This window comes from Xyrauchen texanus, chromosome 26, assembly GCF_025860055.1.
Source record: "Xyrauchen texanus isolate HMW12.3.18 chromosome 26, RBS_HiC_50CHRs, whole genome shotgun sequence".
In the NCBI taxonomy this organism is placed as follows: domain Eukaryota; kingdom Metazoa; phylum Chordata; class Actinopteri; order Cypriniformes; family Catostomidae; genus Xyrauchen; species Xyrauchen texanus.
The window spans coordinates 25,465,567-25,491,650 of NC_068301.1; the positions used below are offsets into that span (position 1 = coordinate 25,465,567).

A 26,084-nucleotide genomic window follows, 5' to 3' on the forward strand; every position below is an offset into this window, starting at 1 on the left:
CATGAAAACAATCTCGGAATGGGGATAATGCTTAATGCTCTATTATATACACTAAAAACTAACACAATTAAATTTAAATTAAATTTATTGGTGGCTCAGTGGTTGAGGCTCAGGGTTACTGACCAGAAGGTCAGGGGTTCAAGCCCCAGCACCACCAAGACGCCACTGTTGGGCCCTTGAGCAAGGCACTTAACTCCACATTGCTCCGGGGGGATTGTCCCTGTAATAAGTGCACTTTAAGTCGCTTTGGATAAAAGCGTCTGCTAAATGCATAAATGTAAAATATTTATATACGTACACTGATACTCCATTATTATATTTTTTTTTACATGTAGGCCTTTTAGTACCACCATGGTATTTACCATGGTTTCTATAAATACTATGGGGTATTACCATCACTGTGATAACACCAATGTACTTAGAGCTCTCAGAGTGGAGAGCTATATTGATGGATTTCATTAATATTGCTACCTCTTGATAATAATTATTCAGGATAAGTGCAAATAAATCTTGATTTTAACATGGATCTTTACCTTTGACCATTAAATGAATTAATAGCAAACTTAGGTTCTATAATTTTATTAACTCTGATTGGTCTTTTTATCCAGCATGCGACCATGTATTTCTCTTTTCCATCAAAATATATAAATAATTGTAATCCCACATGAGAAGCACAAACACAGACAAACATGAACATATTGGTTCTTGACAACATAATTAAAGATAAGCACTGCAATACCTGCGCATGTCATAGAGTAAGCTGAGAAAATTAAAAACAAAAGCAATAATTAAATGAACAACCACAATGGGCTTACTGAAAGAGTAGTGATGTTACTGCCTCAGTGTTAAATATTGGACCACACATCCTCAAAAGGACAGATAAAAAAAAAAAAAGGAAAACAAATCCTAATTTGTAAACATATTAAAGCAAAAGCAATTTAACAAGCAATAAAACAACAGATGTGACAGCAAATGCCAAACAGCCATCTGCAGGAATGATGAAGGAATGAAACAGTAAAAGAATGTTACCTGCAGAGAGGTAAAAAGGTAAAGACAGAATAAACAATAAGTCATTAATAAATTATAGAGGCCAGTCTTTGTGTCTCACAAAGGCAGGATGGAATGGTGCATTTTAATTCTATTTGAAGTCTAGGAGGTTGCATTCAATCTTGTAGTAAACATATGGATAGTACTCCTGCTGGCTGAGATTCAGGCCTGGGATGTCCATAGATGCCTATAACGCAGTAAAAGTTAAGTAATTAGCAAAGTTGTCTTGGTGGCTGTAAATCAGGACCCAGATTTTACATTGGACATTGAGTGGTGACCCAACACAGTCCCAAAAAGATTTATCATACACAAATGTTAGCAAAAAAGTATATATTTTTATATGGCTAGTTGCATTTTCTTATTTGCTTTTAGCATTGTTTTTCCCTGCTGTCTGCAACCAATTTTTCAATCAAAGTCAGAGAAAGCTCACTCACATCAATAATATTTGCACTGCTGTCCAAGTGCTTGTAAAGGTCTTGCAAAACTTCTCTCAGCTTCTTCATATTTTTCTTGCTGGGCTGCAACAGCATGGCCTGGAAATTGACGGGCAGCCCGTATCTGTTAGGTACAAATATGGAGGTCATCTTTCTGAATCCCACATCATTACACAATCTTACATACAATAGGGAATGAGATGTGTGGTTTTTCTTCAGCACACATCGACAAACTGTACCTCAAGACGGACTCTGTAAAAACTCGAAGTGCCTTGATGTGTATCCATGCGATAAAGGCCTCACTGAAGTTTACTTTAAGCCAGCGTACCAAAGGCCCCTGTGTGGATGTGCAAAATCAGATTGTACAATTTTATCAAAATGTATCTTTTCTCTTAACTATTACTTAAAATCAAGGCTAATCAAGGCTCAGTGCCTCTCAAGCTGCCAGTGATTTTGAGGTTCTTCATTAATATAATTGTGTAGGAATCTTAATATTCAATAGTGAGTCAATTTTAAGCAGCTGCACGCATACAAATTGCTTCTTCTTGTCTGTGGAGAGCCGATTCATCTCCTCTTTGTCTGCTTTCATCTCCTCTTCATTGTACTGAAATTCACGCACTGTGAACCTGAAAAAAATAAAATCAGTAATGCTGGGTCAGTTTCCCAATATCTACTGAAAAAGGCAGCATCAATGAGCATCAAAAACATACAAACATTCAAACACAATATGATATACGTCTTTGCTTTGTACAACAGTATCTTCTTCACAATCTGAGAATAGATTTCACGTACTCAAAGCATAAATCCAAAACCTAATGGAATTATCTGTTTTATATTTGACTGTGTTAGAATAGGCTGTAAGGCTAAAGACTAAAGAGACTCACTTGTTTTCTCTTGCTTTGTGTTTGAAGTCATCAATAGCCTTCCTGAATAGTGTGACACTAAACAACCCACTGTCTTGGTCCTCAAATAAAAGCCTAATAGGAGAGCAGATGAAAATCATTATAAGATCAACGAACAGTCATTTTCTCTGACTAAACTGAATGCAAGAATAAACTGCTAGTTTAGTTAACAGGGACACAATAAAACACACATCTCATTGGCAATACAAAGTATGTGAACCCTTTGGAATGACCTGCATTCATTTAAAAATTTCAAATCTGGTTTGATCTAAATCTAAGTTTTAATGAACAAACACAATCTGTTTTAAATAATAACACACAAATTCTTATATTGTTCTTGTACAAACTGAATACATCATTCAAACATTCACAGTGTAGTTTGGAAAAAGGATGTGAACCCCTAGGCTAATGACATCAACAAAAGCTATTTAGAGTCAGGAGTTGGCAAACCTGGCATCCAATTAATAAAATGAGATTGGAGGTGTGGGTTAGATCTACTTTGACTTATAAAAAGCACTCAAACATTTTGTGTTTGCTTTTCACAAGCATCCTCTATCGACGTGCACCATGTCTCGCAAAATAGATCTCTGAAGACCTATGATCACGGATTGTTGCTTTGCATAAAGCTGGAAATGGTTACAAAGTTATTTGTTTAGACAAACTGAAATAACTGAGACGATTTAGTACTCTGGCTACTCTCCCTAGAAGTGGCCGTTCAGCCAAGATGACTGAAAGAACACACCACAGAATTCTTGAGGTAAAACATTTTAAAACCTAGAGTGACAGCTAAAGCCTAGAAGGAATCAATTGGAACTGGTTAACATCTCTGTTCATGAGTCTACTATTTGGAAAACATTAAACAGGCATATTGTCCATGACATTATGACCAATTAATGCAAAAAACATCTAATTCCAAAGGGTCCACATACTTTTTCTTATTACTGTATGATACTGTTTTATAGTCCCATCACATTGCACCTGTACTGTAGCAACTACTTACATTTTAAGATGCATTCATTTTTTGCCATTCAGCAACACAATGCACTCAATGTAAAAATTAAGATATTCTCCTGAAATTTTACTGAATTATTAATTATTTTGTATTATGTCTGCATGATAATTGTCACTTTTATTATTATTTATAACTCACAAACTATTACAAATCTACCTGGCATCCTTTTGTATGACAAACACTGATGTGCCAACAGTAACAGTACCTATAAAATCTTTACATTGAGAAGGTTGTGATAATAAGATTGATCTTCATTCAATTGACATTCATTAAATAATCTATTACATTACATAGGCTAACTTGAATAAAATCTTGTATGGCAGCTACCCTGTAAAGCAGCTACATTTTAAAAATAAACTAGATCTTCAAAGGTATCAACACTTTAGGCAGCAGAAGAAAAATACTGGACCGAATCCAAAATGCCGGTTAAGCTAGTTCATAACTCTAGCTTGTTTGTGATTTGAAGTTTAGCGTGTTACATTTGCCCCCATGTTCCCTATTTAAAATATAGTGTTTAAGTATATGTGTATATACAGTAACATGTAATAGAGCAGTGACATAGCATAATGATGTCATGTTTCAAATAATGTATTGTAGTTATGTAATAACTACACAGAACGCTCATAATACTTTTGACAAATCATTTTTGAGAGACTCTGAATGTTACTTACACTGTGGATCTTGGAACAACCATTTCAGCAAGAGTTTCGTAAGTCTTCTGCCAGTCAGCATAACTCATCCTTTTGGCCATAAAGCAACAAATAAGGTTTTAGCTTATTATTTTAGCCAAAATGTATACTGAGTTAATGCAATGAGGAAAAATAAAAAAGCAATTTCTTCAGCATAAATTACAGAAAATGCTAATACAAATACTTTGTTTTTACTTACTTCGGAACAACTACAAGTAGAGTAGTCAGGTATTCAGAGTCTAGAATAAAATCATCTTTCTTGACAATATCAGCCAAACTCCTAGACATCAGACTCCCTCTAGTGGACAAGAAATCTAATTGTAATACATTCAAATTGATTTATGTAACTTTTTCAGTGTTAAAATACTTTCTTCTATCCCAGCTTAATATGCAGACGCAACTATAAGTAAGCCATGCATAGGTCAATTTTCTCAAAAACTGTAAACATGTTCTCTCTATGGCACTATACATTTCCTGTGTTTGTTTTGAGAGACTCACTTAGACCTGTCCCAACAATGTTACTCAACCAATGGTGTTGGGAGCAGGATTGTCTCTTTGTTTGACCAACAGCAGATGTGGGACATATTCAAAAATCTGTTTTGAAAACATTGTTTATTTTTGCAATTCCATTCGGTGGCACTAGTCTGTGTAATTTTGTGTCCATTCTTTTTTCTTTTTTTACCCCAAAATGAAATACTATTTGTTTTTTCTCTTTATTGGTTTTAACACTGATAAATAAAATAAGCAGATACAAGCTCATTTCCTCTTGACCATTTCATTTTCTATTTAAAAAGGAATAAACAAGATTCGGGGGAAAGGCTCAATTTTTGTTTTCCTTCAGTGTTTAAAACAAATAAACTTTGAATATTTAATACGCACATGTGAGCATCACTGAAACGCCCCTTTCATCTGATTGGTCAACTTGCCCTGTCTTCTGTATCCTACTGCCTTCAGCTAGAATTAAGAGTTGGGATCGCTCTGCAAATTTGTCTCAGTTTTCATTAAATATTGACCTGAACCACCACTAACTGTAAACTATGCATGCCATATGTATTAGAATTTGCTGCAATCCCAACTCTAATTCTGTCTGATAGGATTAAGGCACTACAGAAGACATGGCAGGTTCAGCAATCAGATAAAAGGGGCGTTTCAGTGGCGATCAAGTGTGCGTATCAAATTTTCAAGCCAGAAATACATTTTTTAAACAATGACAGAAAATGAAAATTAAGCCGTTTTCCCCTTTCTCTTTATTAATTTTTAAATAGAAAATAAAATAGACAACAGGAAATGAGTTTGTATCTGCTTATTCTATCCATCAGTGTTAAACCCATTAAAGAAGAATCTGCATTTTTCGTTTTTGGGTTTAAAAAGTAAAAAAGAATGGGCGCAAATGTACACGGACCGTAGTGTTGCAGAAATGACATACTTCAGCTTTAAAACCAAAAATGAATTGAGGATTTATACTTAATTTAACAGATCTGTTTCAGACACTTCCCCTTTACATTTTCTTTTCACAAAGGAAATCTTTATTGCATAACTGTGATTGCAAAAGCAAAGTAATCCTTTACTAAAAGGAGTTTCATTATGTTGCAAAAATGGAAATTTAAAAACCTCCGACTTACACACTCTTTCTCTCCAGGCTCTGCAGGTTGCCTTTAAGGCTATTATAAGATGAAGCTCTGACTTTAAGATCATTGTCAATCTGAGACACTTGCTGTAATAAAGAGAAGCAAGGTGTGATATTACATAAAAACCTCTCTCTAGTCTCTACACACAACAAACAATGATAAATTATTTCAACAATCCTAACCTTGGAGATGATCTCTGAAATGTTCTTAAGGGACTGTTTAATTGGATACTTGGCCATATCCCACTGGAAACGTGTAATATATGTGACCAGATCAACTGTATGGAAATAATTATACATTTAAATATTGCCAAACACCATCTCACTTGTTAGGACACTCAAATACCACTGATTGGTTTAAGAGGGATTCCATGTGCTTTTTTAAGTATAATTTGACATGACTACCTGTTAAATATGCTTTATAGTGACGCTAATAATAATCAAGAGAAAAAGAGTTTACTATCAATATGTATTGAGGTTCATTGTTTACTTGCCTCCATTGGCTAAAAGATTCTCCTGAACTTTATCTCGGGTGTCCTCTAACACATCAGCCATGTACTGGGCCACTTTTCTCATTACAGTAAGAAATTAAAAAATATCAGCAGCACGGGGTCAATATACATTTAACTATAAAAAAAGAAAAATAATGTGATTACAATAAAGGTTTATTCCAGGTTCAATACAAGTTCATCTCAATCAACAGCATTTGTGGCATAGTGTTGATTACCACAAAAAACAATTTTGACTCGTCCATCCTTTTCTTAAAAAAAAAAAAAAAAGCAAAAATCAATGTAAAGGAGAAGCACTTTGGCCTGAATGAGGCCAATTTCTGGAGGGTTTAAGGGCAGAAATGTGAAGCTTATTAAAAAAAAAAATTAAGTTTATTTATTTTTATTATTATTATTTTATCCCCTTTTCTCCCCAATTTGGAATGCCCAATTCCCACTACTTAGGTCCTCATGGTGGCGCAGTTACTCACCTCAGTCCGGGTGGTGGAGGACAAGTCTCAGTTGGGGTTAGGTTCTGAGACAGTCAAACCATACATTTTATCATGGGGCTCGTTGTGTATGACAACATGGAGGCTCATGCTACTCTCCGCGATCCATGCATAACTTACCATACGCCCCATTGAGAGCGAGAACCCCTAATCGTGACCATGAGGTTGTTACCCCATGTGTCTCTTCCCTCCCTATCAACCGTGCCCATTTGATTGCTTAGGAGACCTGGCTGGAGTCACTCAGCACACACTGAATTCAAACTTGTGACTCCAGGGGTGGTAGTCAGCGTCAATACTCGCTGAGCTACCCAGGTCCCCCTACTAAAATGAATTTTTCTGTTATATCTCTTGTATTATTTTAGCTGAAAAGTTGTTAATTTGTAACAATGTGTTAAATTGTAATTTTACGGTCATTTTAGGGTTTGTTGACATTACATCATCATCATGGCAAATAAGACTTTTATAACTGATAATAATTTTACACAAAAGGGTTAGTAAGCGATTTTATCACACAAAATCATGTTAACTAGAGGTCGACCGATAACTAAGGTGGTGGGAAAGAAAGATAACCGATTAATCAGTTGTTAGTTTTTAAAATCGATTCAAAGAATGTAAAAAAACAAAAAAAAGGCTTATTCTTTATTTATTATGGTGGGCAAAGACAAAGAATCCAAAATTAATACAATCCCAGATGCAGTTTATTGTTTAACCAAAACATGAAGATTTGGTGCATAGCGCAGGAATTTTAAGTATAAACAAGCCTGAAACACAACAGGGACTCTTATTTTATATTACGAAATGCTAAAAAAAAAAATATCACCATAGAATTTTGCTGATAACCGATAGTTCTATTGGCACTGATTAATCGGTAAAACCGATATAATGGTCTACCCCTTTACCTCATTGTTTATGTCTAGTGGCTAAACTTTGAAAAAGTATTTTAACATTCAAAAACTGGCCCCATTCACATCCATTGTAAGTGCCTCACTGTAACTGAGATTTTTAAATTTTTTTACAGAAAAGCAGTAAGTGCTTTTTAAAAAAATGTTGTTTGATAATCAATGTAATTCCACATGCTGTTGATTGAGCTTAACCTTTATTGAACCCGGAATATCCCTTTAACACAAGGGGAATTATGAGAGTGGTAATGAATTTGAAATAAGTACAAATACCTAAATACACATATAACACAAAAAATAGTATTTGGTGAAAATGAAAACAGATTTCCTGTAATAAAATTATTACTAGTAGACATTAACCTCTCGACGAAAGCGTCCAATTTGGCAAGCTCATCTGACAGCCCTACAAGGATATCCAGAGTCCCAACCTATTGAGAAACAAAATCATGAGACAGATGAGCTATGTGGTTAATAAAAACCAGAAAACACAAGTAAGAGTAACATACTTTAAGGTCAGGAATGTTGAACTTGTGGTTAGTGGACAGGTTGTTGATGTGGGCTGTGGCCATGCTCATCTTGTCCCATGTCTGCTGGCAGGTCTTTTCTCCAGGAGCAGAGATCAACCAGAACTCTGTCATGATGACTACTGAAATGATCAAGAAAAGGGTCCTTAAATTTGGTGGATACCCAAGCCAACAGATGAGAAACCATAACCAAAATTCATAAATTATAAAGGGCCTTTCAAGGTTGATCAGACTTCACACTTCTTGATTTCATTCCAGGTCACGTGTCATTCTTTAATAATAGAACACAAAGCTATCGGATAAGAAAGACATCATGGACATAAAATTGATTACACCATTTATAATCTCAGTAGTGTCAACTGAAATTCCATACGTGACTAAAAATTAAACATTAAAAGCAGTGGGTTAAACACGCTTTTAGTGGTCTGAAAATATCGTATGTCCAGATTTTTACGCCTATCACGATTACAAAAATTAACGAATCCTTGGTAATACTTACCGATCTGTCACTTCAGTAAACTACAAAATAATCCGTTAAAATGTATGCTGTTTTAACAAAACATTGTTGACATCAGAGTTAATTCAGTTGATGTGCCGCAAACCCTTCGAACGCGTCACACTTCAAGTCAGATGATCGGAGGACGTTGTTTTTTGTTTAGTTGACAGTGCGTTCAGGATGCGCAAAATGGATTTTTAACTGCTCATTTCTTAGCGACTTCAACTGCGCAAACATAGCGCAACTATCTGCTTTCCCATTTTATTTCAAGTAAGTATAACTACAGGCCGGAGACCTCCAAATGGGGGCGGAATCTCCATAATAGGATGTGGTTACTCCAAAAGAGAGCGGTTAACTCCAAAAAGGGGCGTCACTTCCACTCATGGCTAAGGTTAGGGAAAGAGTTAGGTAAGGGGCTCCCTATATCTTTAATTTCGGTTTGGAGCTCCAGCCCCTTTTGGAGCAATGCCTCAATCTATATCCTTCTCTTTTATTTGGAACTACAGCAGAAACGGGCCACTTCGATTAAAATGAATGGGAGAAATTGGAACGGTTAACGGATAAAGATTGGCTGTTTTACCTGAAGGGCGGAACTTCCTAATGCCTTAAAAATACTGACATCACCTGTCAATCAACTCCAGAATGCGCATCCGCTTCCGCTTCAAATACGTTTTTTTTTTTTTATTGTAATTTGAGGTAAAAGAAGCAACATTTATTACACACGTGTTGTCAGAATTTACTGCTGATTTAAAATATGTTCTTTTATCGTAATCTTGAAGAACCGTTTTGGAGATTTCGGACTTTCTCCATTCAAATTGATAGGAGCTGCACATGTATTCCGCTCTTTACATAAAAATAGCTGCCCAGGAGCGTTCCAAAAATGGCCGCCAATGGACTGAATTACTAGAAAGTCTTATATTAATTTTGTAATTATTATTATTATTATTTCATTATTTGTGGTAAATTCTTTATTCACAAAAATTAGGTCAGAAAAACACAAGTTTTTATATCTTATAGGATTACAAAATGATGCTTTGTTGATACCCTGACTGTTGTCAGTTTGTAGGCTGCATGTGCCTGTTGCGAATTAAAACAATAAAAGTCTTTCCATTCAAAACTTTTGTAAGATAAAGTGGAAGTACTGCCACCTTAAGATTTGGAGTGGGGAACAGCAGGGTCACGCCAAATAGGTGCAGATTGCATAATATGTGTCTTAACTACAGCATATTTGTACATGTTATTTGAACATAAAAGAGTAGAACAGGGGTTGGTAAAATTAAATGAATAAACAAAGTATTTTCCCAGAGATATCACAATTCAATCAAACAATGACTCAGAATTGATCCACCTTTACTATTCACTTTATATTGCCAAAAGTCAACTAGAAAAATACTATTACGAATTTACTAGAACTGGATTTTCAGATGTTCTAATACAAATGAATCAGGATATTCAACTAAAGTAACAATTTACCAAACAAGACATACCTTCAGAGTAGGGCATGCACTTGTGTTTGGTACTGATTTGTAATAAGTTATTTGTCTGGAAATTAAGCTTTTTAATCTGTTCAGGGACTTATCTGAAATTCTTTGGCAAACAAGCTAGAATCCAAAACCATATGTGACCCATTACCCATCAAACAGCTATAAAAACATCTACACCATACAATGTTATTTGTTTGTTCATGTGTTTGTTATTACAGCTCTGTCCCTGCAGTGCTGACTGTCATAAACCTCATAATTTTCATTATCTGAATTCTACTGTACATTCAAGAATCTGTGATCTGTCGATTGTCTTTTCAAAGTCTCTTTATTGAATTGTTTTGTATGAATGTGTATACTATCATACCAAGGACCATTTCAATATTATAAAAACTTACCAACAGCTATTGTGATAATATTAATGGTTTCAGAGACCAATTTAGTGGAATTACAACATTTGTTAAAAGGAATTCAATTATTCCTTTAAAAGAAAAAACACACACACATAGTAGCTGACACTCTGTACTGTATCATAACACTTTTGGTAGAAATTTCAATGCATGGGTCTCTGAGGGTTAAATGATTAGTAGTCAAGAATGGAAGAAAGAGGGACCCAAACACAGATACACTTCACGATGGAAGGAAACAAAAAAAAAGACAAGCACGTGAATAAATATAACATAAAACCAACTAAACAAAAATGCAAACATAAAATCCAACAGGCGAGAAATCCAGAAAAGACAAGGTAAGATGGAACATATAACAACTAACTAAGAACAGGAACTAACAGGGACTCACATGGGCCACGTAACAAAACTGTTGAGCAAACACAACGATCTGATAGGGAAGACGAGACAAAGGAAAGAATATAAAGAGGAAGGGAAGATTGAGCAGTGCTGCCAATATTCACAAGCTGCCATGACAATGCTGATTGCTGCTGAGCAGTACCTGTGGCAAACAAAAGGAGGAAAACAAAAGCACATGGACAACCTGAGGGAGAGGTGGAGGAAACTGTCACAGTCGAATATCATATTTGCCACATAATGTATAAAACAATCGAATAAGAAACGAATCACAATGTCACAGTCGAATACCATATTCGCCACATAATGTATAAAACCTGACCAAAATGGCAGGATCATGACATTAGTTCAACCAAAAATGTATATTCAGTCCTTGTTTACTCACCCCTGTGTTGTTATAAGCCTATATGACTTTCTTTTTCTTAACACAAAGGGAGAAATTGTGAAAAAAAGAATGTGTGGTCAGTGATGTCATACAATCAGATTATGATGACCACCTCTTCAAGCTTCAACACAAAATTATAATTCAGAAGTCTCAAAAAATTGTTATAAAAGCATACTAAGCATTTAGTTTGTAGTCAAATAATTTATTGATTTCTATGCCCAGCCTTTAAAAATTATATATTTATTTTAAATAAGGCTGGGCATAGAAATGCATAAATTCTTCAACTAAAAACTATTTAGTCATGTTTAGTAAGTTCTGCTCTCTGTTGTGTGCATCTGTGTTGTGTTCTGTTGTCACCATCGCTGTGGCAGACCTGTTTTTAGATAAACATACAAGGTTTTGGTTGAACGGTCCAATGTCATGAGTGCACTGCGTGAACTTTTGCTGTCATGAACACACACAGAGGCCAATTATCAGAGAAAATTGTCATAAAATAATACATTAGATTTCGTTTTGTTTCTCTACAAATAGTATCATATGCTTTTATAACAATCATAAGTCTAATATAATTTATTTTACTTTTGTGTTATTTTGAAGCGTGAAGAGGTCACCATAAACTGATTGTATGACATCACTGAGCACCAGAAAGTCATGGTGTTATAAACGAACAACTCAGGGGTGAGTAAACAATTATTTAATTTTAATTTTGGGTGAACTATCCCTTTTAGATTAAATAATTAAAACGTTCGTCCTCGAAAAGGATATTTGCCAATTTGACAAAAGGTTAAGCAGTACAAACCTCGGCCCATACATGTTTAGAAGAGCGTTGTTCACGAGTTTTGTAATGAAGAACATAATTCTCTCACGAGTACATTTGTCCACGCCCACTAAACCGCACATTTAGATCATGAATATTAATCAGAATCCAGTCATGCACAATAATTAATATTCATAAGTTGAGCCTTCACCGTACTAGGATTTGAACGTTGGCGCTCCACCCCATGTTATTTCACAGCGCTCCCGCCTTCCTTCACCAACCATTTCTTTTTGAGACTATCAGCAGCGTCCCAGTGTTCGTCGACCGAGCGTTCCTAATTCAAGCATATGGCACATACGGCCGCTTTACTTTCTTCTATCTGTGTCCCCACCACTCTTTAAAAATTCCGCCGAAAAAGAGAAGACGATCTTCCAAATCATTCAAGCCGTTATCTCACGTAAGTACAGCATTTGTTGTTGTTTTTTGTCTCCGATCTCTGTGTTGAGCCCGTGACACACAACATGGCGGTTGGTTGCTTGTAGTAGTAGCGCTTGTAACACGGCAACGTGCTTCGCGAAGGACGACGAGAAATGTATTTGAAAACAATTTATGATAGCTATAGGTTTTTAATGATATAAAACTGTAGTAATCTGTAGTTATTCGAAGCGTGACGGATGTAGTTGGATACATAGTTAGTAGCTGAATCGGTGGACCAACCCAGACGCTTATGTTAAATGACGAGCAAACTTATGACATATTACTTATTATAAAAATATGTGTTTAACTTCGTTTCAACAAGGAATAAGACATTCTTATGTAAGCACACGAAATAGACCATACTAACAGTTTGTCTAAGGTCTTTGTTGTTCTTGTTAAACATTTATATTGGTAAAACATAGCATCATGGCAAGAAGACACAGTTCCCTTACCCAACGTTTATTATACCTTAATAACCTTATATTACCAAAACGTAATATCTTTATCACAGTTAATCAATTAACCCTACAAATAAAAAACATTTGTTATCAAATGAGCATCTATCAAACATATGACAGTGATACAGTATGTTATACATGAAGAAACCATGACCTCTGATAAATGTTCAACAGAAACACAAGTTACTTCATTTATTGATTATAAATGTAGAGAGCAAGATAAGACAGTGTTGTTTAATGCTTAAAAAAATGAAAAGAATACTAAGTTAACTAGTCAGGTACAAAGTACAACAGTAAATTTAGTTACTTGATAAAGCCTACAGATGAAATATTGCAACACCAACTTAATTGGAGAACTGGTTGCTTCCCTATCCCTACCTGTAAATATTATGCTGTATCAAAAAAGTTTGTACTGGTTCTACAACAATTTTTGTTGTTGTATTACAGTTTATTTTAACCAAGCAGCAGTTCTTTTAGCAAATATTTTAAAATGTATCTGTATTTCTGTCTCCACAGGGCTCCCCGATCTCTCTGCGAGTGTATAAGCGTTATCCAGAAGGACTAGGGGAGGCCCTCTACCGCGAGCAATTTGACTTCAACGCTGAGCCGCCTTGGGATCCTAGTTGATAAAGGGAGAGAACCATCTCCCACGTCGTCCATGTGAGTAGCAACATTCTGACCCTAAATACTAGATACCTGACCCCATGAAGCATTGATTAATAAATTAATGCTGCAACACACTGTGGTGGATTGTTTATGGATTTACATAACACCATGGGTAGCTTATATGTAACACCTCTGTCCCCTGGGTGGATCGCACAAATCCTTTGGTAATACCATCAAATGTTCCATTGTGCTTCAAAGCTACTGGGATTTAGCTTGATAGGGTCTGAGTAAAATAAAAAATAGCCCAGATTTAGGGGCCTGGGTAGCTCAGTGAGTAAAGGCACTGACTACCACCCCTGGAGTCGCAAGTTCGAATCCAGGGTGTGCTGAGTGATTCGAGCTAGGTCTCCTAAGCAACCAAACTGGCCCAGTTGCTAGGGAGGGTAGAGTCACATGGGGTAACCTCCTTGTGGTCACAATGTGGTTCTCGGTGGGGCGTGTGGTGAGTTGTGCGTGGATGCCACGGAGAATAGCGTGAAGCCTCCACACGCATTATGTCTAAAAGGGGAGTAAATAAAAAAAAAAAATTGTTTGTTTGTTTTCTCCCGAATTTGGCATGCCCAACTCCCAATGCACTCTAGGTCCTCGTGGTGGCGAAGTGACTCTCCTCAATCCAGGTGGCGGAGGATGAATCTCAGTTGCCTCCGCGTCTGAGAAATTCAATCCTTGCATCTTATCACGTGGCTTGTTGAGCACATTACCGCGGAGAACTAGTGCTTGTGGAGGCTTTGTGCTATTCTCCGTGACATCCACGCACATCTTACCACATGGCCCACCAAGAGCATGAACCACATTAGAGAGACCACGAAGAGGTTAACCAACCGTGACTCTACCCACCCTAGCAACCTGGCCAATTGGTTGCTTAGGAAGCCTGACTGGAGTCACAAAGCACTCCCTGGGTTTGAACTTGCAACTCCAGGTGTGGTAGTCAATGTCTTTACTTGCTGAGCTACCCAGGCCCCCACCCCCCATGGCCCAGATTCTTAAAGCCTATGTGTTGTTGTTATTTCTAAACATAATGTGGTGGACTCTAGTTTTGTGGTTGGTTTTCTCTGCTCGTTTTACCAATAAGCCTTTCGGCCTCTGTTGTAACGCATCCGATAAGCAAAAAATGGAACAATGACAGTCTTACAAAGTTTATGATTTCCTCAATTTCTTCATGTTAAGTGGTTGCTTGTAGAACACCAAATATATGGGTTGGTGATGTGGCTGACCACCTTTACAGAAATTTTAGTTGGAAAGTGTCATGTTATTCATGAAAAGTTGTGTTTTAAAATGATCATGTTTTTCATGTTTCTCCAAACAGTTTGTTGCATAACCAGAATACCCCAGCGGCTCAGTAAACTCTCTATGATTGTCGGATTTGCGGAATACGGTTGAGATGAAAGGATTCGTTGATGCACCAAACTACATAATTGAAGTAATTGAGGAAGGAAAAACCCTTGATGATGTTGTCGACAACCATATCTATGAACAAAATCTGGTGAGAGATGTGTTGAAACAGTCTGGATTACATTCCGTTCCCAAGTAGTCTATGTGATACGTCAAATAGGACTGGGTAAAATATTGGTTTTCCGATGCATCGCAATCTTCATTGGAGTAATCTCGATATTGATACTTAAATCCCAATATCAGTCTTTTACTATTTGCGCAACTCTCTACAATGCAAGTAAATCACTCGCATATGGGACCAAATTTTGTCATTATGCGACTAAAAATGTCTGTGGTTTTCCACTGGCTGGTAAATGTTCAGATTTCACTCACCAGTAGTTGAATAGTGTATTTGCGAAGAAGTTCAGCAACCTTTTACTGTGTTGAGAGTAAAAGTTTGGTTTGACTCTTTCTGTGTAATGTGTCAAAAGATGAGATCCATGCAATCCATTTGTCAGTGAATAATGTCTCCTTAAATAACTTTTCAGTTTTTTGACTTTTCTGTTAATTGTTGATCAAAAACAACAAAACATAGAATTTTTATCACAAATAGCACAGATGAGGTAAAGTAGTCCTCTCTCGTTAATATGTGCTCATTTACAGATGCTCTTTACAGAACTTCCGGTTTTATTAAAGAGACAGTACCGGTTTTAAGCATGTGTTCTACAAGTCGATGTAAATATTGCCATAAAACATGCATTAAAAAATAAACTTGTTACAACATGTGATATATTCATTATGATTAGAAATGCACCAATGCTGCGCTCATGTAATAGTATTCGTAAAAATGCTCCAATACCATGTGGTGTAGGAATGTCATTATGTGAACATTCAACACACCGATTAAAATCACGTCATGTCCTAGTGATATTATTTAACAGCAAAAGCTGTGATATAATAAGATAAATCGATTGTTTGCATGCGCAGTGTTTTAAATGTGAGCACTTGTAAATGTGTGGAGACAGTGTTGTGCAGGCATAGAGACAAACTGCTCATACATTTGGAGATCCTTGGCTCATACACAGAAAACACTATTATGAGCATTGCATGCTCTGTTTGAAGCAGATGACAGCAGACAGAGCACTGATTCACTTTTTAGCATGAGTCATATTCAGACTACATTTTTATTACATAGTAGCTTTTTGCAGTTCAATATTATTGTGAATCGCATCCCGACCTGCTTTTCTATATTGGGAATCTGCTGTCATTATGTCAGAACTCCTTGGTTTAACAACACAGAAACACTTCAAAATAAAAGCTCAATTTAAATGAAAAAGTATGACAGAAATAGATCACTACTATATAGTTATGTATATATATTTTACTACTAATAATAAATCAATAGTAAGTCCATTATATTCAAGTAATATTTCACATATGTGATGCTCTATTATGTAGCACTTTATTTGAAAAAAATAACTCCAATGCTGTATTTAGGATTGTGCTGTGAAGTTCTGTATATAAGCACTTCATTTGAATAAAACGAATTGTTATACTTTCATTTGATTTAAATTTTTAATTCATTTATTTAAACACAATTTTGATGATAAAATTTTAATTAAAAAAAAAGTATCTGCGAGTACAAATTTTTTTTATTTTTTCAATCTTTAAAAAATGGTATCCGAATATCCCTGATTATAATATATTTATTCACAATATAAACTTCACCTTATTCAGCCCCACCCCTTTTCAGCGTTCCACGCTTCTGTGCTTTGCCTCTTAACCTCCGGTTTTCATTGAAGCTACTGAGAAGATTCAATCAAAATGAATTACTTGTGGGAGCACAAAAAAGTATTTTTAACCAAGAGTTGATGGTGTGGATCTACACCACCCCTCTACTAAGTGAAAAAATTAGTGAGGTGTTTTTCTGTCACTTTAAATTAGGGGTGCAACGATCGCAATTGGCCGATATTCGTCTTAAATCCGTGATCGGCCTTTTGTGCCTAGAATCAGGGCTGATCTTTTTTGCAGCATGCAGGGAATCACACATACACTGTTAATCTAATAAATGACTGCTTGCTCAGCCCTTGAAGCATTTGAAGCATGACAGAGTGGCCTTTGGAGGATGAGTTATTGGCAGTTCTAAGCATTCACAAATTTAAACTTTCAGATAATAAATCATAGATATTGATGATTTCTCTCATTGGTGCAGATTTAGAGCTTGTAATGGATATACAGTTGAAGTCAGAAGTTTACATGCATCTTAGCCAAATACATTTAACTCAACCGTTACTACATTTTTCTCTTTTGATCTGATTCCGATATCTGAACTCTCTGTATTGGCCGATCCGATACCAGTGTTTTTGTTTTTTGCATAATCAGATTAGATTAGATTTACATTATTGTGTAGAACTATTTGGTGTAGTCTTTAATATGTAAAGAAACACAAACCTCTAACTTCACATTTTTCAACAGAAATGTATAGCTTATTAAGAAAAACTGTATTAACTCATCTACTGGATAGTGTAGCTGCAAAATTAACAGTAATTCCAGTCTGTATTCAGTAGAAAAGTCTTTTTATTTTATTTTTTTTGCACACAAAAAAAAATGTAAAAAAATTTGGTATCTGGATGTTAAAGGATTCAGATCTATTTTTTGTTCAATTAAGTTCTAAGATATCAGTTCACTTCTCATTGACTTTTTTTTTTTTTTACCCATTCCACTTAAATTTGTTAACATAATAATTAATTATTATTATTACTATTATTATTTACTTTTAGAATTTTAAATATAACAGTAATATTCTCAATCATGCACCTTTAACTTTAAAAACCTCTGGCTTTTATTTTGACATTCTGAACTCTCCAGGAAGTCCTGTATGTCTCTTTGTAGGCAAGTTCACAGTAATTTAATTAGCTTCTTATTAAATTTCTGCTAAAATGCACCTCCAATGCCTTTCTAAATGCATATTATAAGTGAACCGAACTATTGAGCATCTACATCTGACATGTTGTTCGTCAGTATCGCTCAAATATTGCACTACACGTGAAGGCTAAAAATAGAGCAGCACTATTCAATAATCTTGCATTCACGTACAACGCAAAGAGAATTTTCGCCTCTCATTGCTCGTGCGAGTTTGACCGCTGGGTTATAAATTTGTGTTTAAACTTGCGTTTGCACGAGTAAAGTGAACCCTAAAGTATTCCCCCTTCTCTTCCGGAAAAGGACAGGAGGAGGGGCTTCTATGACTTTGTTCATAGTAAAGTACAACCAATAGCTGGAATCAAGTAGATGCGCATATTTTCAGAACTTACCAGGTAGTCCAACTTCCTCGCTCACTTTCCTCCAAGCAGTGTCTTTTTCGTCCAGTCTCTGTAAATGAATGACGTGTCATACAATTCCAGGTGCCCACACACCACTACAACAATTTTTTCATACATTTTTCCAGAATTCTTTTGCTACTACGTCAGTAGTAATTTCTTGCTCTAGTTTAAACATTTCCACTGCATAGTACAACTCTACTCGACTCTGCTCACTTTTTTGGGGTTTTCCACTGTGGATAGTACCTGGTACCTGACTTTTTTTAGTACCACCTCGGTCAAGGTTCCAAGCGAGCCGAGCCGATATTAAATGTGACGTCAAAATAACTGATTGGTCGGGGTGAATCGTCACTACCAGCGTCACTGGATTTCCGACACGTGGCATCAACCTGCTAGTTTTAAAGTTGGCGAAAGTGATAACAGTGTAATTTGTTCACGTGAAAAAGTGCCACTTGTGAAAAGACCACGCCGTGTTTAATAAACGAGGTGCAGACGGTCCACTTGTTAGCGATGAACGAAAAAGTCTCTCACCAAGTGTCAGCTGTTGGCCACACACTGCTACCACCAGACCTACCAACAGTGTAGGAGAAAGTAAAAAACTCAGCCACGATGGAGGATGGTACATTTTGTTATGTTAACTCTATACTCTGCTTGAAAGCTTCACTTTATTTAGTTGACTAGTGTATAAAAAGTTGACCATGCAACAACCGCTTAATGCAGCACAATTGCTAACAGCTAGTGGTTGTGTTATTGATTTGGTCAGTTTGTGTCACGTTTAAGATGATGTCACGGCAGTAGAGGCAGTGCAACTATGACGATCATCCCACCCACATTGAGGGGCACTAAACTGCAGTGGAAATGCAAGCTCAGAAAAGTTAAGCGAGTAGTGTTGAGGCAAGTCGAACCATAACGTGCAGTGGACAAGTGTCTTTTGTGATACACAGCGCTATTGCACATCTTCAAGTGGCTTTGAATAAAATGCTCGGGTCATATGAACTACTTCAGTGGGGTTTTTATGTCATTTTTGGAGCTTGATAGAAACGAACATGATTAACACTGGGGTTGGGAACTGAGAAACGGTTCCATTCTTTAAAAAAAAAAAAAAAAAAACGGAATCCTATGATCTTCGTGACTTTTGGTTCAGTTAACGGTTCTCCAGCTTGCAGTTTTCCACCGATGTGGATGGAACACCAGCGCTGCCCGCTACTGACTCCTACCAGTGTATTTAATTCCCGATCTAACGAGTCTCAAGCCGACTCTTTTTACAGTGTGAAACATGCGCTTCCGTTACAGTTCGAGTCCAGAAAGAACCATCCAAATGAGCCGGTTCTTTTGAATCTACAACGTGAAACATGCCCTTCCGTTACAGTTCGATTCCAGAAAGAACCATTCTAATGAGCTGGTTCTTTTGAATCTACAGCATGAAACATACAGTGCTTCCAGTAAAAAGTAATCTTATACTGATTTGCAAGTTATGATTGTCCAGCTCGAAATTAAATAAGAACTGTTGAAGTCTTGCAAGCCTCGAAGTACAAAATTAGGCTACATAAGTCTAAACTGTCTCTGGAACTGTTACTGTTTACTTAATGATGACCTGTGTCTCTATTAAATCAAGCAGTGCAGTTATTGACTTGTTGTTCATATGACAATGGTTAAAGATATAAGTTTGGTTGTATTAAGTGGAATTTTATAAATTAAGAAATTAATTAATGAAATATGCCATTTCGTGTTGGTCTAGATTTCTTTATTTAAAATAGAGTAAGGATCTATTATTGGATTGAATTTATGTCTCAAAATATGCAAACACTCCTTTTACAAGAACTGTATTAAATGTATTTTGTTATCTGCTCTACAAATCTGAAATTATCTCATTATTTGGTAACAGACATTAGAGGGTAGTAAATGCAGTAAGAATTGGATTTCTAAATAATTCTTACAAAAAAAAAGTACTTAAAAAATTACTTGAATCGTTAAGAGGAACCGTGCATAAGGTGAATAGATGGAATACATGGATTTGTATGTTTAAAAAAAATTATAATAATTTGATCAAAATTAAGAAAACAATTATATTGGTAAAATGTATATTTTCATAAAGTACCTAGTTAGACGGTCCCCTACATAATTAACAGCATTAGCTTTAAAGTCATTTCTTTCATATGTTGAATAACTGAAGTATACCCATATGCATCAATATTAGAATTGAATCTAAACTAATTGAGAACTTGTGAATCTGAATCAAATCCGGAAAATCTATAGCAATACCCAGCCCTAATGTCAAATCTTGTTATGAAAGTCTGCTGCTGGTATATCGCATTGTTCATTCAATTTGTTCCTCAGGCTGAAAAGAATGCATTTGTTGTGGCCAACCTTGGGGCCCTAATGCGACAGCATGTTCTGTGGAGGACTACCAATCCCCTCATTCGACCTTTCTACCCAGTCAGTTGTAATGGCAGCCCTGTAGTTATTGAACTCCTGTCTGCACTCGGTGTTGGTTTTGTCTGTGCAAATAAGGTATGGTCTTAAATTGACCTGTTTTACTCTTTCCTTCTTCACTGATGTTCTTGCAGACATTCGAGACATTTGTAAACACATATCTTGAAGAGTCCCTTAGATTTTGTGGTGCATCGTCTTATAGAAAATTATTTACTCTTTTCAGGCTGAAACCAACTTAGTGCTCGATCATGATGTCCCTCCTGAGAATATCATCCTGTCTGGAGTATGCAAGCAGCTCTCACTCATTAAGCATGCGGCCAAGAATGGCATTAACTATCTGGTATGTGAAAATGAGGTAGAGCTTCGCAAAATTGCCCGCGCCCATCCTGAAGCCAAGTAAGTGCTAAAAACAATTTTAGATGTTTACTGTTTTTAGTAGGGTGAAAATAAAGTTAGAAGAATATTCTTCTTTCTCTTTATACACTTGTCTTGATTAACAGGCTTTTGTTGCAAGTGTTTACTGAAGCACAGGTGGAAGAGGCAAGTGTGACCATTGGCTGTTCACTGAAGGGCTGCAAGCACCTTTTGGAAATGGCCAAGGAGTTGAGCGTAGATGTGGTTGGAGTTACGTAAGTGAAGGGATTTCAGGGTCAACATAAAATCTCTAATTCACTATATCCTTTTAAGAGTTTTAAGATGTGCTGCTGTTTCTGCAGGTTCCAGGTACCGGTTTCATGCAGAGATCCCCAGGCATACACCCATGCACTGTCAGATGCTCGCTGCATCTTTGACATGGGGGTGAGTGGGTATAAATTGCCATTATACTGCCAGAATGTAGTCTTGAAAATCATTAAGAGAATTTTAACTCTTTAAGGAATTTAAATCTGCTTAGTCTTCCTTGTGTTATTCCACAGAAGGAACTAGGCTTCGACATGAAGATTCTGGATATTGGTGGTGGATTCAGCGGTACTGAGTTTCAGTTGAAACAGGTACGTCGAGCTTGTTTCATTTGTTTTACTCTTTTTGAATATGAAATATTGACAAATCTCAAAAGCCTATCTTTTTTATGTGTTTTTTCAGATACATTCTAATGTCAGACCACTCCTTGAGGCCTATTTCCCCTATGTGTCTGGAGTGAACGTTATTGCTGAACCAGGACATTTCTATATGTTTTCCTCCTTCACCCTGGCTGTCAATGTTATTGGCAAGAAAGCAGTATACCAGGACCTTCATGGTGAGTACCATTCCATTTTATTTCTACTCTTTAGATGGTCCTCTCTCATCACATTTTCATATAGAATGAATGCGTCTTGAAGTGCATTTAAGAAATATATTATTATTTCTGTAGTTGAGCTTCAGGTGTAAAAGAGGCTCTTAGGCCTTGTTCAGACTGCCACTAAAAATCTGATTTTTTGCATATCCAGATGAGTTTTTGATAGTCTGGACAGCAAAAAAACACATGAAATCAGATTTTTCCAAATCTGATTCAAACCACATCGGGAGGTGGTTTCAGATGCAATTGAAATATGATTTTTTTCAGATGCGTCTCAGTCCGGACGCTCTGGCTGCTCATTTCGGATTTCACATGGTCTTTTGCGTCACTCTTAACGTGACACACAGCGATGACGTCAAAAATCGGTGACTGCAGCACGGAACATCACAATATTTACCAGTCTCCAGAGGAGTTCTGCACCGCGACTGGACAGGGCACTTATTTGGAGAGCGAGATGATGCACCTCCATTTTTCCCGCATCTGTTTTGAAAGCATCGTCACGTGGTTATGCCTACGTCTTTACCAAAGCAACCCATGCAGATAGGTTGGTTATGTCTGAACGCGCAAATCTGATTTGATCACTTGCAATTAATAGTGCGGACAGTCTGCCTGAAAAGATCTGATTTGAGAAAAAAATCTGATTTGCCTGCTGTCTGAACATAGCCTTATACTTTGTGTTGAAGTGGCACTTTCTTTGCCATTAACCTATTTTCTTAATGTGTCTTTTGCACTTTCAGATGAGCTGACCCTAAATGATGAGCCAGAATTTCTGTATTATATGAATGATGGTGTTTATGGATCTTTTGTGGGGAAGTTGTTTGGAAATATAATCACTGCACCTTCTGTGCCCAAGGTAAATAACACGTGTACCACCATAAACAATACTTTGACTGGTTACAGTAGAATTGAGGTGAAGTATTTAAAGGTGCTAATTTAAAAGGTTTTACACATGATAACATAAATATGATGAAGGCTCTAGTCATGTCAGTTGCTCTTAAAGCAGTTTAATTTAGCATTTGGTGGGTCGCCCCCACATGGGAGATGCATTGTGACAACACATGACAACCTGTGTCATGCAATTGACTGTGTTACTACCACTGACAATAAAAACAATATTTTTACCTTATATAGCACTTTCAGCCAATGCCCAAACATAAAGTACATGTAAACAAAACAAGCGAACCAAACTAAATAAAAAACACAATATACTTTCTACAGACAACAACGGAGCCCAAGTCAACAGTGTAGTTCAGAGTAATTGTATTGATATAACAAAATGGAAGACAGTCTTCTGAAGCAGCAGGAGTTATTGAGCAAACTTTGTGCATCCATGAAGATAGGTGTCAGAATAAATTCTAAAACCACTGGTTCTAGTGGAATACGTAAGAGCCAGATAAAAATGTAGTAAATGCACCTTAAAATGTGGATATTTTGCCTTTCTTTTTTTCTCTCTTCTAGATGTCACTCACACTAGACGAGCCAGTGTTTCCTAGCAGTTTGTGGGGTCCTTCATGTGATGCTCTGGACCAGGTGGTAGAGCATTGCCTCCTCCCAGAGCTCTCAGTTGGGGACTGGCTAATTTTCAGCAACATGGGTGCCAGCAGTCAGGAGGGGCCAGCAACCCTCAGTGGCACAGACCAACCACCTGTGTATTACACCATCTCCACAGATGACTGGTAATTGCAACCACATTTAATTTTGACCTTTTGTGCTTTTTGGTTGACTGTTTGTCTCTCTTGTTTAAGAGTTGCTGTGATAAAGGTTGTTTTGGATTAATGTGACGCTAATGTGACCCGACTTCGGATAAGCAGTTGAAGATGGATTGTGATGCTAATATGATGCGTTTTCTCCAGGTTTAAAATGCAGGAGGCTGGGATTTCTCTTGATGACACCATGAAAAACTTCTCATTGGTCCAGTATGGCTTATAACTGAGCCAAACTCCGTCCACTTACCACTTGGCATGTCAACATTCCAACAGTCATGGGTGGAAAAATTATATTGGTGTTGGTGGGGGAAGAAAACAGACATGTTATTGGGCAACCTAATTGATTGACATCATTACCTCAGTTTCTTCCAATTACAAAAAGGCTTGCTTACCTTATTACCCATAAAGAATGACAAAAAAAACCCATATGAAATGACAACAAATGCAACAAAATGGATGACGGTGGAGATGGCACCCAATTCTTGGGTTTTTAATCAAACACTGTTTACATAAATGTTCAACTAATTTAATTTTATTATGTATACATATATAGATTACCTACTGACAGTCTTGTAAATGAGTTGTCTGTACAACATGATGCATTTGTTAAAAGCATAATTTCAATTACAATAGAGTAGTATATGCACAAATAGTCCATGACCCCTAGTATATGGGCAAATTATCTTCAAATTTCCCATGGTTTTATAGAAGAGCATTGCTGCTCTTGCCAAATCATTGTTTCCTCATTACATGTGGTGCGTCACATGATTTGTATTTTCAAAGGTTGCTATATATATATATTTCATATAGTGCTGTATGGTCTCTAGTGTGCTGCCCCTCAAATTTATTTTAACATTCTGCCAGATGGACGTTAGAAGGCAGATTTAAATTATTATATTGTTTTTCCTATTGGTATATTTTTTAAACTTGCAAGACATCATGGCTTCATCAGTGATGACACTCTTCTAAAGTTACACAAGTTTCACCACAGTCAGAAAAAACGTGGCCATGCCAGGCAGTCATTCTCAAACTAAATTTAAAATTGCAAGTGGTGTATATTGCAAATGAACATGTTATGCATCCTGTGTTTCTAGAACTAGCACAGTTAAATGGCTGATTTTTTATTTTATCAGCTCTAAAATCTCACCCCTTGGTAATTTAAATGCCTTTTTGTCTAAGGCACTAATGGACCATTGCCTGTTTTTGACTGTAAAATTGTGCTTGTAAAAGTAATTAAAATATTAATTTAATACATTTCTTTGAGCTAATACTATTGTTGTCATTTTTGTGTCTCAAAAAATATATGTGAATGAATTGTACAGGACAAGTGGAAAGTGTATTGAAAGCTTAGTAAAACGTCCATGAGTGAGTTATTGAAGAGTGTGGGAGGGTGGGACCGGGTTGTAATTATACACACCTGGGGCCTGTACCATGAAGCCGGTTTAGGTGGCTAGCCAGCTATGTTCCAGTTTAGCTTCCGCCAACCCTGGGTTTTAGGTACTATGAAAGTAGCTCGGCTTTAATCGGTGTTCGTTGCTGTCAGAAATAGGTATATCTCAGGTCTGTCCAAGATAGAAAATGCTGTGTTGGGACATTCCATTCCAAATACATTATCAAACATCTGTTTCATATTAAGTTTCATATTAAGAGTGTAAGAGCCCCCTCCTCTCCTTATTTCTTTCTTTCTGTGTGTTTGTGTACTTTATATGAATGTCTATGGCATGGTCCATCAGGCCCTAGTAGAGAGTAGCTTTTTCATATAGGATTTAGGCTCTCAGGGTTTCAAAGGAGACCGACATATGGACTAATTATCTATGAGGTAATGTCTGTTTCTATTGGTTTAGAGAAGTGAACTCCCTCCAGTATTTACATATATATTTGTATGTTATTGAGGAGACAAAGAGCTTTTCTATTCTTTACTTTGCTTCCCAACGTTGGATGCTTTGTATTGATTTGATTCACGACTCAATAAAAGACGGAGAGAAACGGCACTGCTATCGTTTAGAAGACTCTTTATTTCTAACAGTTGCCATGGTATCTTACGCTGCACGGCTAACCTGCTCCGGGGCAGGTTATGTTCTGGATTCTAGTAGTGGGAAGTTCGGATCATTTTACTGACTCGGATCTTTGAGTCTCGTTCAGCAAAATGAACGAATCTTTTTTCGAGTCATTTCGTTCATTTCAGCAGAATATAATTAAATGTCATGTTAAATAGCACAAAACATCAAGTAGTCTACTTACGAAAACGTTGATTCAATTTGAAATAAATAAATAAAAATAAACTATAGGGTAATGCAGCCAAAGCCAATTTATAAGAAACCGAAATG

The 26,084-nt window shown here is 36.6% G+C and overlaps 2 protein-coding genes across 3 annotated transcripts; one reads left to right on the forward strand and one right to left on the reverse strand.

The window, feature by feature from the left end:
- Nucleotides 1-569: 569 nt before the first annotated feature.
- LOC127619940 (V-type proton ATPase subunit C 1-A-like) lies at nucleotides 570-8,905 on the reverse strand. 2 transcript variants are annotated; one of them, XM_052092974.1, is made up of 13 exons: nucleotides 8,631-8,905; nucleotides 8,114-8,253; nucleotides 7,968-8,035; nucleotides 6,206-6,291; nucleotides 5,895-5,989; nucleotides 5,707-5,798; nucleotides 4,284-4,382; nucleotides 4,067-4,135; nucleotides 2,366-2,458; nucleotides 2,014-2,107; nucleotides 1,721-1,818; nucleotides 1,482-1,605; nucleotides 570-1,234 (listed from the first exon to the last, which is right to left on the reverse strand). In XM_052092974.1, the coding sequence occupies exons 2-13, from the start codon at nucleotides 8,243-8,245 to the stop codon at nucleotides 1,139-1,141; spliced, it is 1,146 nt and encodes a 381-aa protein (XP_051948934.1). In that variant the 5' UTR covers nucleotides 8,246-8,253; nucleotides 8,631-8,905; the 3' UTR covers nucleotides 570-1,138. The 2 variants fall into 2 exon arrangements, with proteins under 2 accessions (XP_051948934.1, XP_051948935.1); XM_052092975.1 differs by lacking the exon at nucleotides 8,631-8,905 and having other exon boundaries at nucleotides 6,206-6,338; nucleotides 8,114-8,192.
- Nucleotides 8,906-12,344: 3,439 nt separating this feature from the next.
- LOC127620119 (antizyme inhibitor 1-like) lies at nucleotides 12,345-25,025 on the forward strand. The gene is made up of 12 exons (XM_052093222.1): nucleotides 12,345-12,510; nucleotides 13,505-13,648; nucleotides 14,961-15,137; nucleotides 20,683-20,856; nucleotides 21,002-21,174; nucleotides 21,279-21,407; nucleotides 21,495-21,576; nucleotides 21,693-21,767; nucleotides 21,859-22,012; nucleotides 22,789-22,904; nucleotides 23,510-23,727; nucleotides 23,905-25,025. Exons 3-12 carry the CDS (start codon nucleotides 15,036-15,038, stop codon nucleotides 23,978-23,980), a joined length of 1,299 nt encoding a protein of 432 aa, XP_051949182.1. The 5' UTR covers nucleotides 12,345-12,510; nucleotides 13,505-13,648; nucleotides 14,961-15,035; the 3' UTR covers nucleotides 23,981-25,025.
- The last annotated feature ends 1,059 nt before the right edge of the window (nucleotides 25,026-26,084 follow it).

Excerpts from the sequence above, each read along its gene's own strand:
- LOC127620119 (XM_052093222.1), top strand. The coding sequence starts at position 15,036 with ATGAAAGGATTCGTTGATGCACCAAACTACATAATTGAAGTAATTGAG. Across the intron at positions 21,577-21,692 it reads GCTGCATCTTTGACATGGGG|AAGGAACTAGGCTTCGACAT; the intron begins GTGAGTGGGTAT and ends GTTATTCCACAG. Across the intron at positions 22,905-23,509 it reads CTGCACCTTCTGTGCCCAAG|ATGTCACTCACACTAGACGA; the intron begins GTAAATAACACG and ends TCTCTCTTCTAG.
- LOC127619940 (XM_052092974.1), bottom strand. The coding sequence starts at position 8,245 with ATGACAGAGTTCTGGTTGATCTCTGCTCCTGGAGAAAAGACCTGCCAG. Across the intron at positions 8,036-8,113 it reads TCAACATTCCTGACCTTAAA|GTTGGGACTCTGGATATCCT; the intron begins GTATGTTACTCT and ends GTTTCTCAATAG. Across the intron at positions 6,292-7,967 it reads TTGGACGCTTTCGTCGAGAG|TGTAATGAGAAAAGTGGCCC; the intron begins GTTAATGTCTAC and ends TTAATTTCTTAC.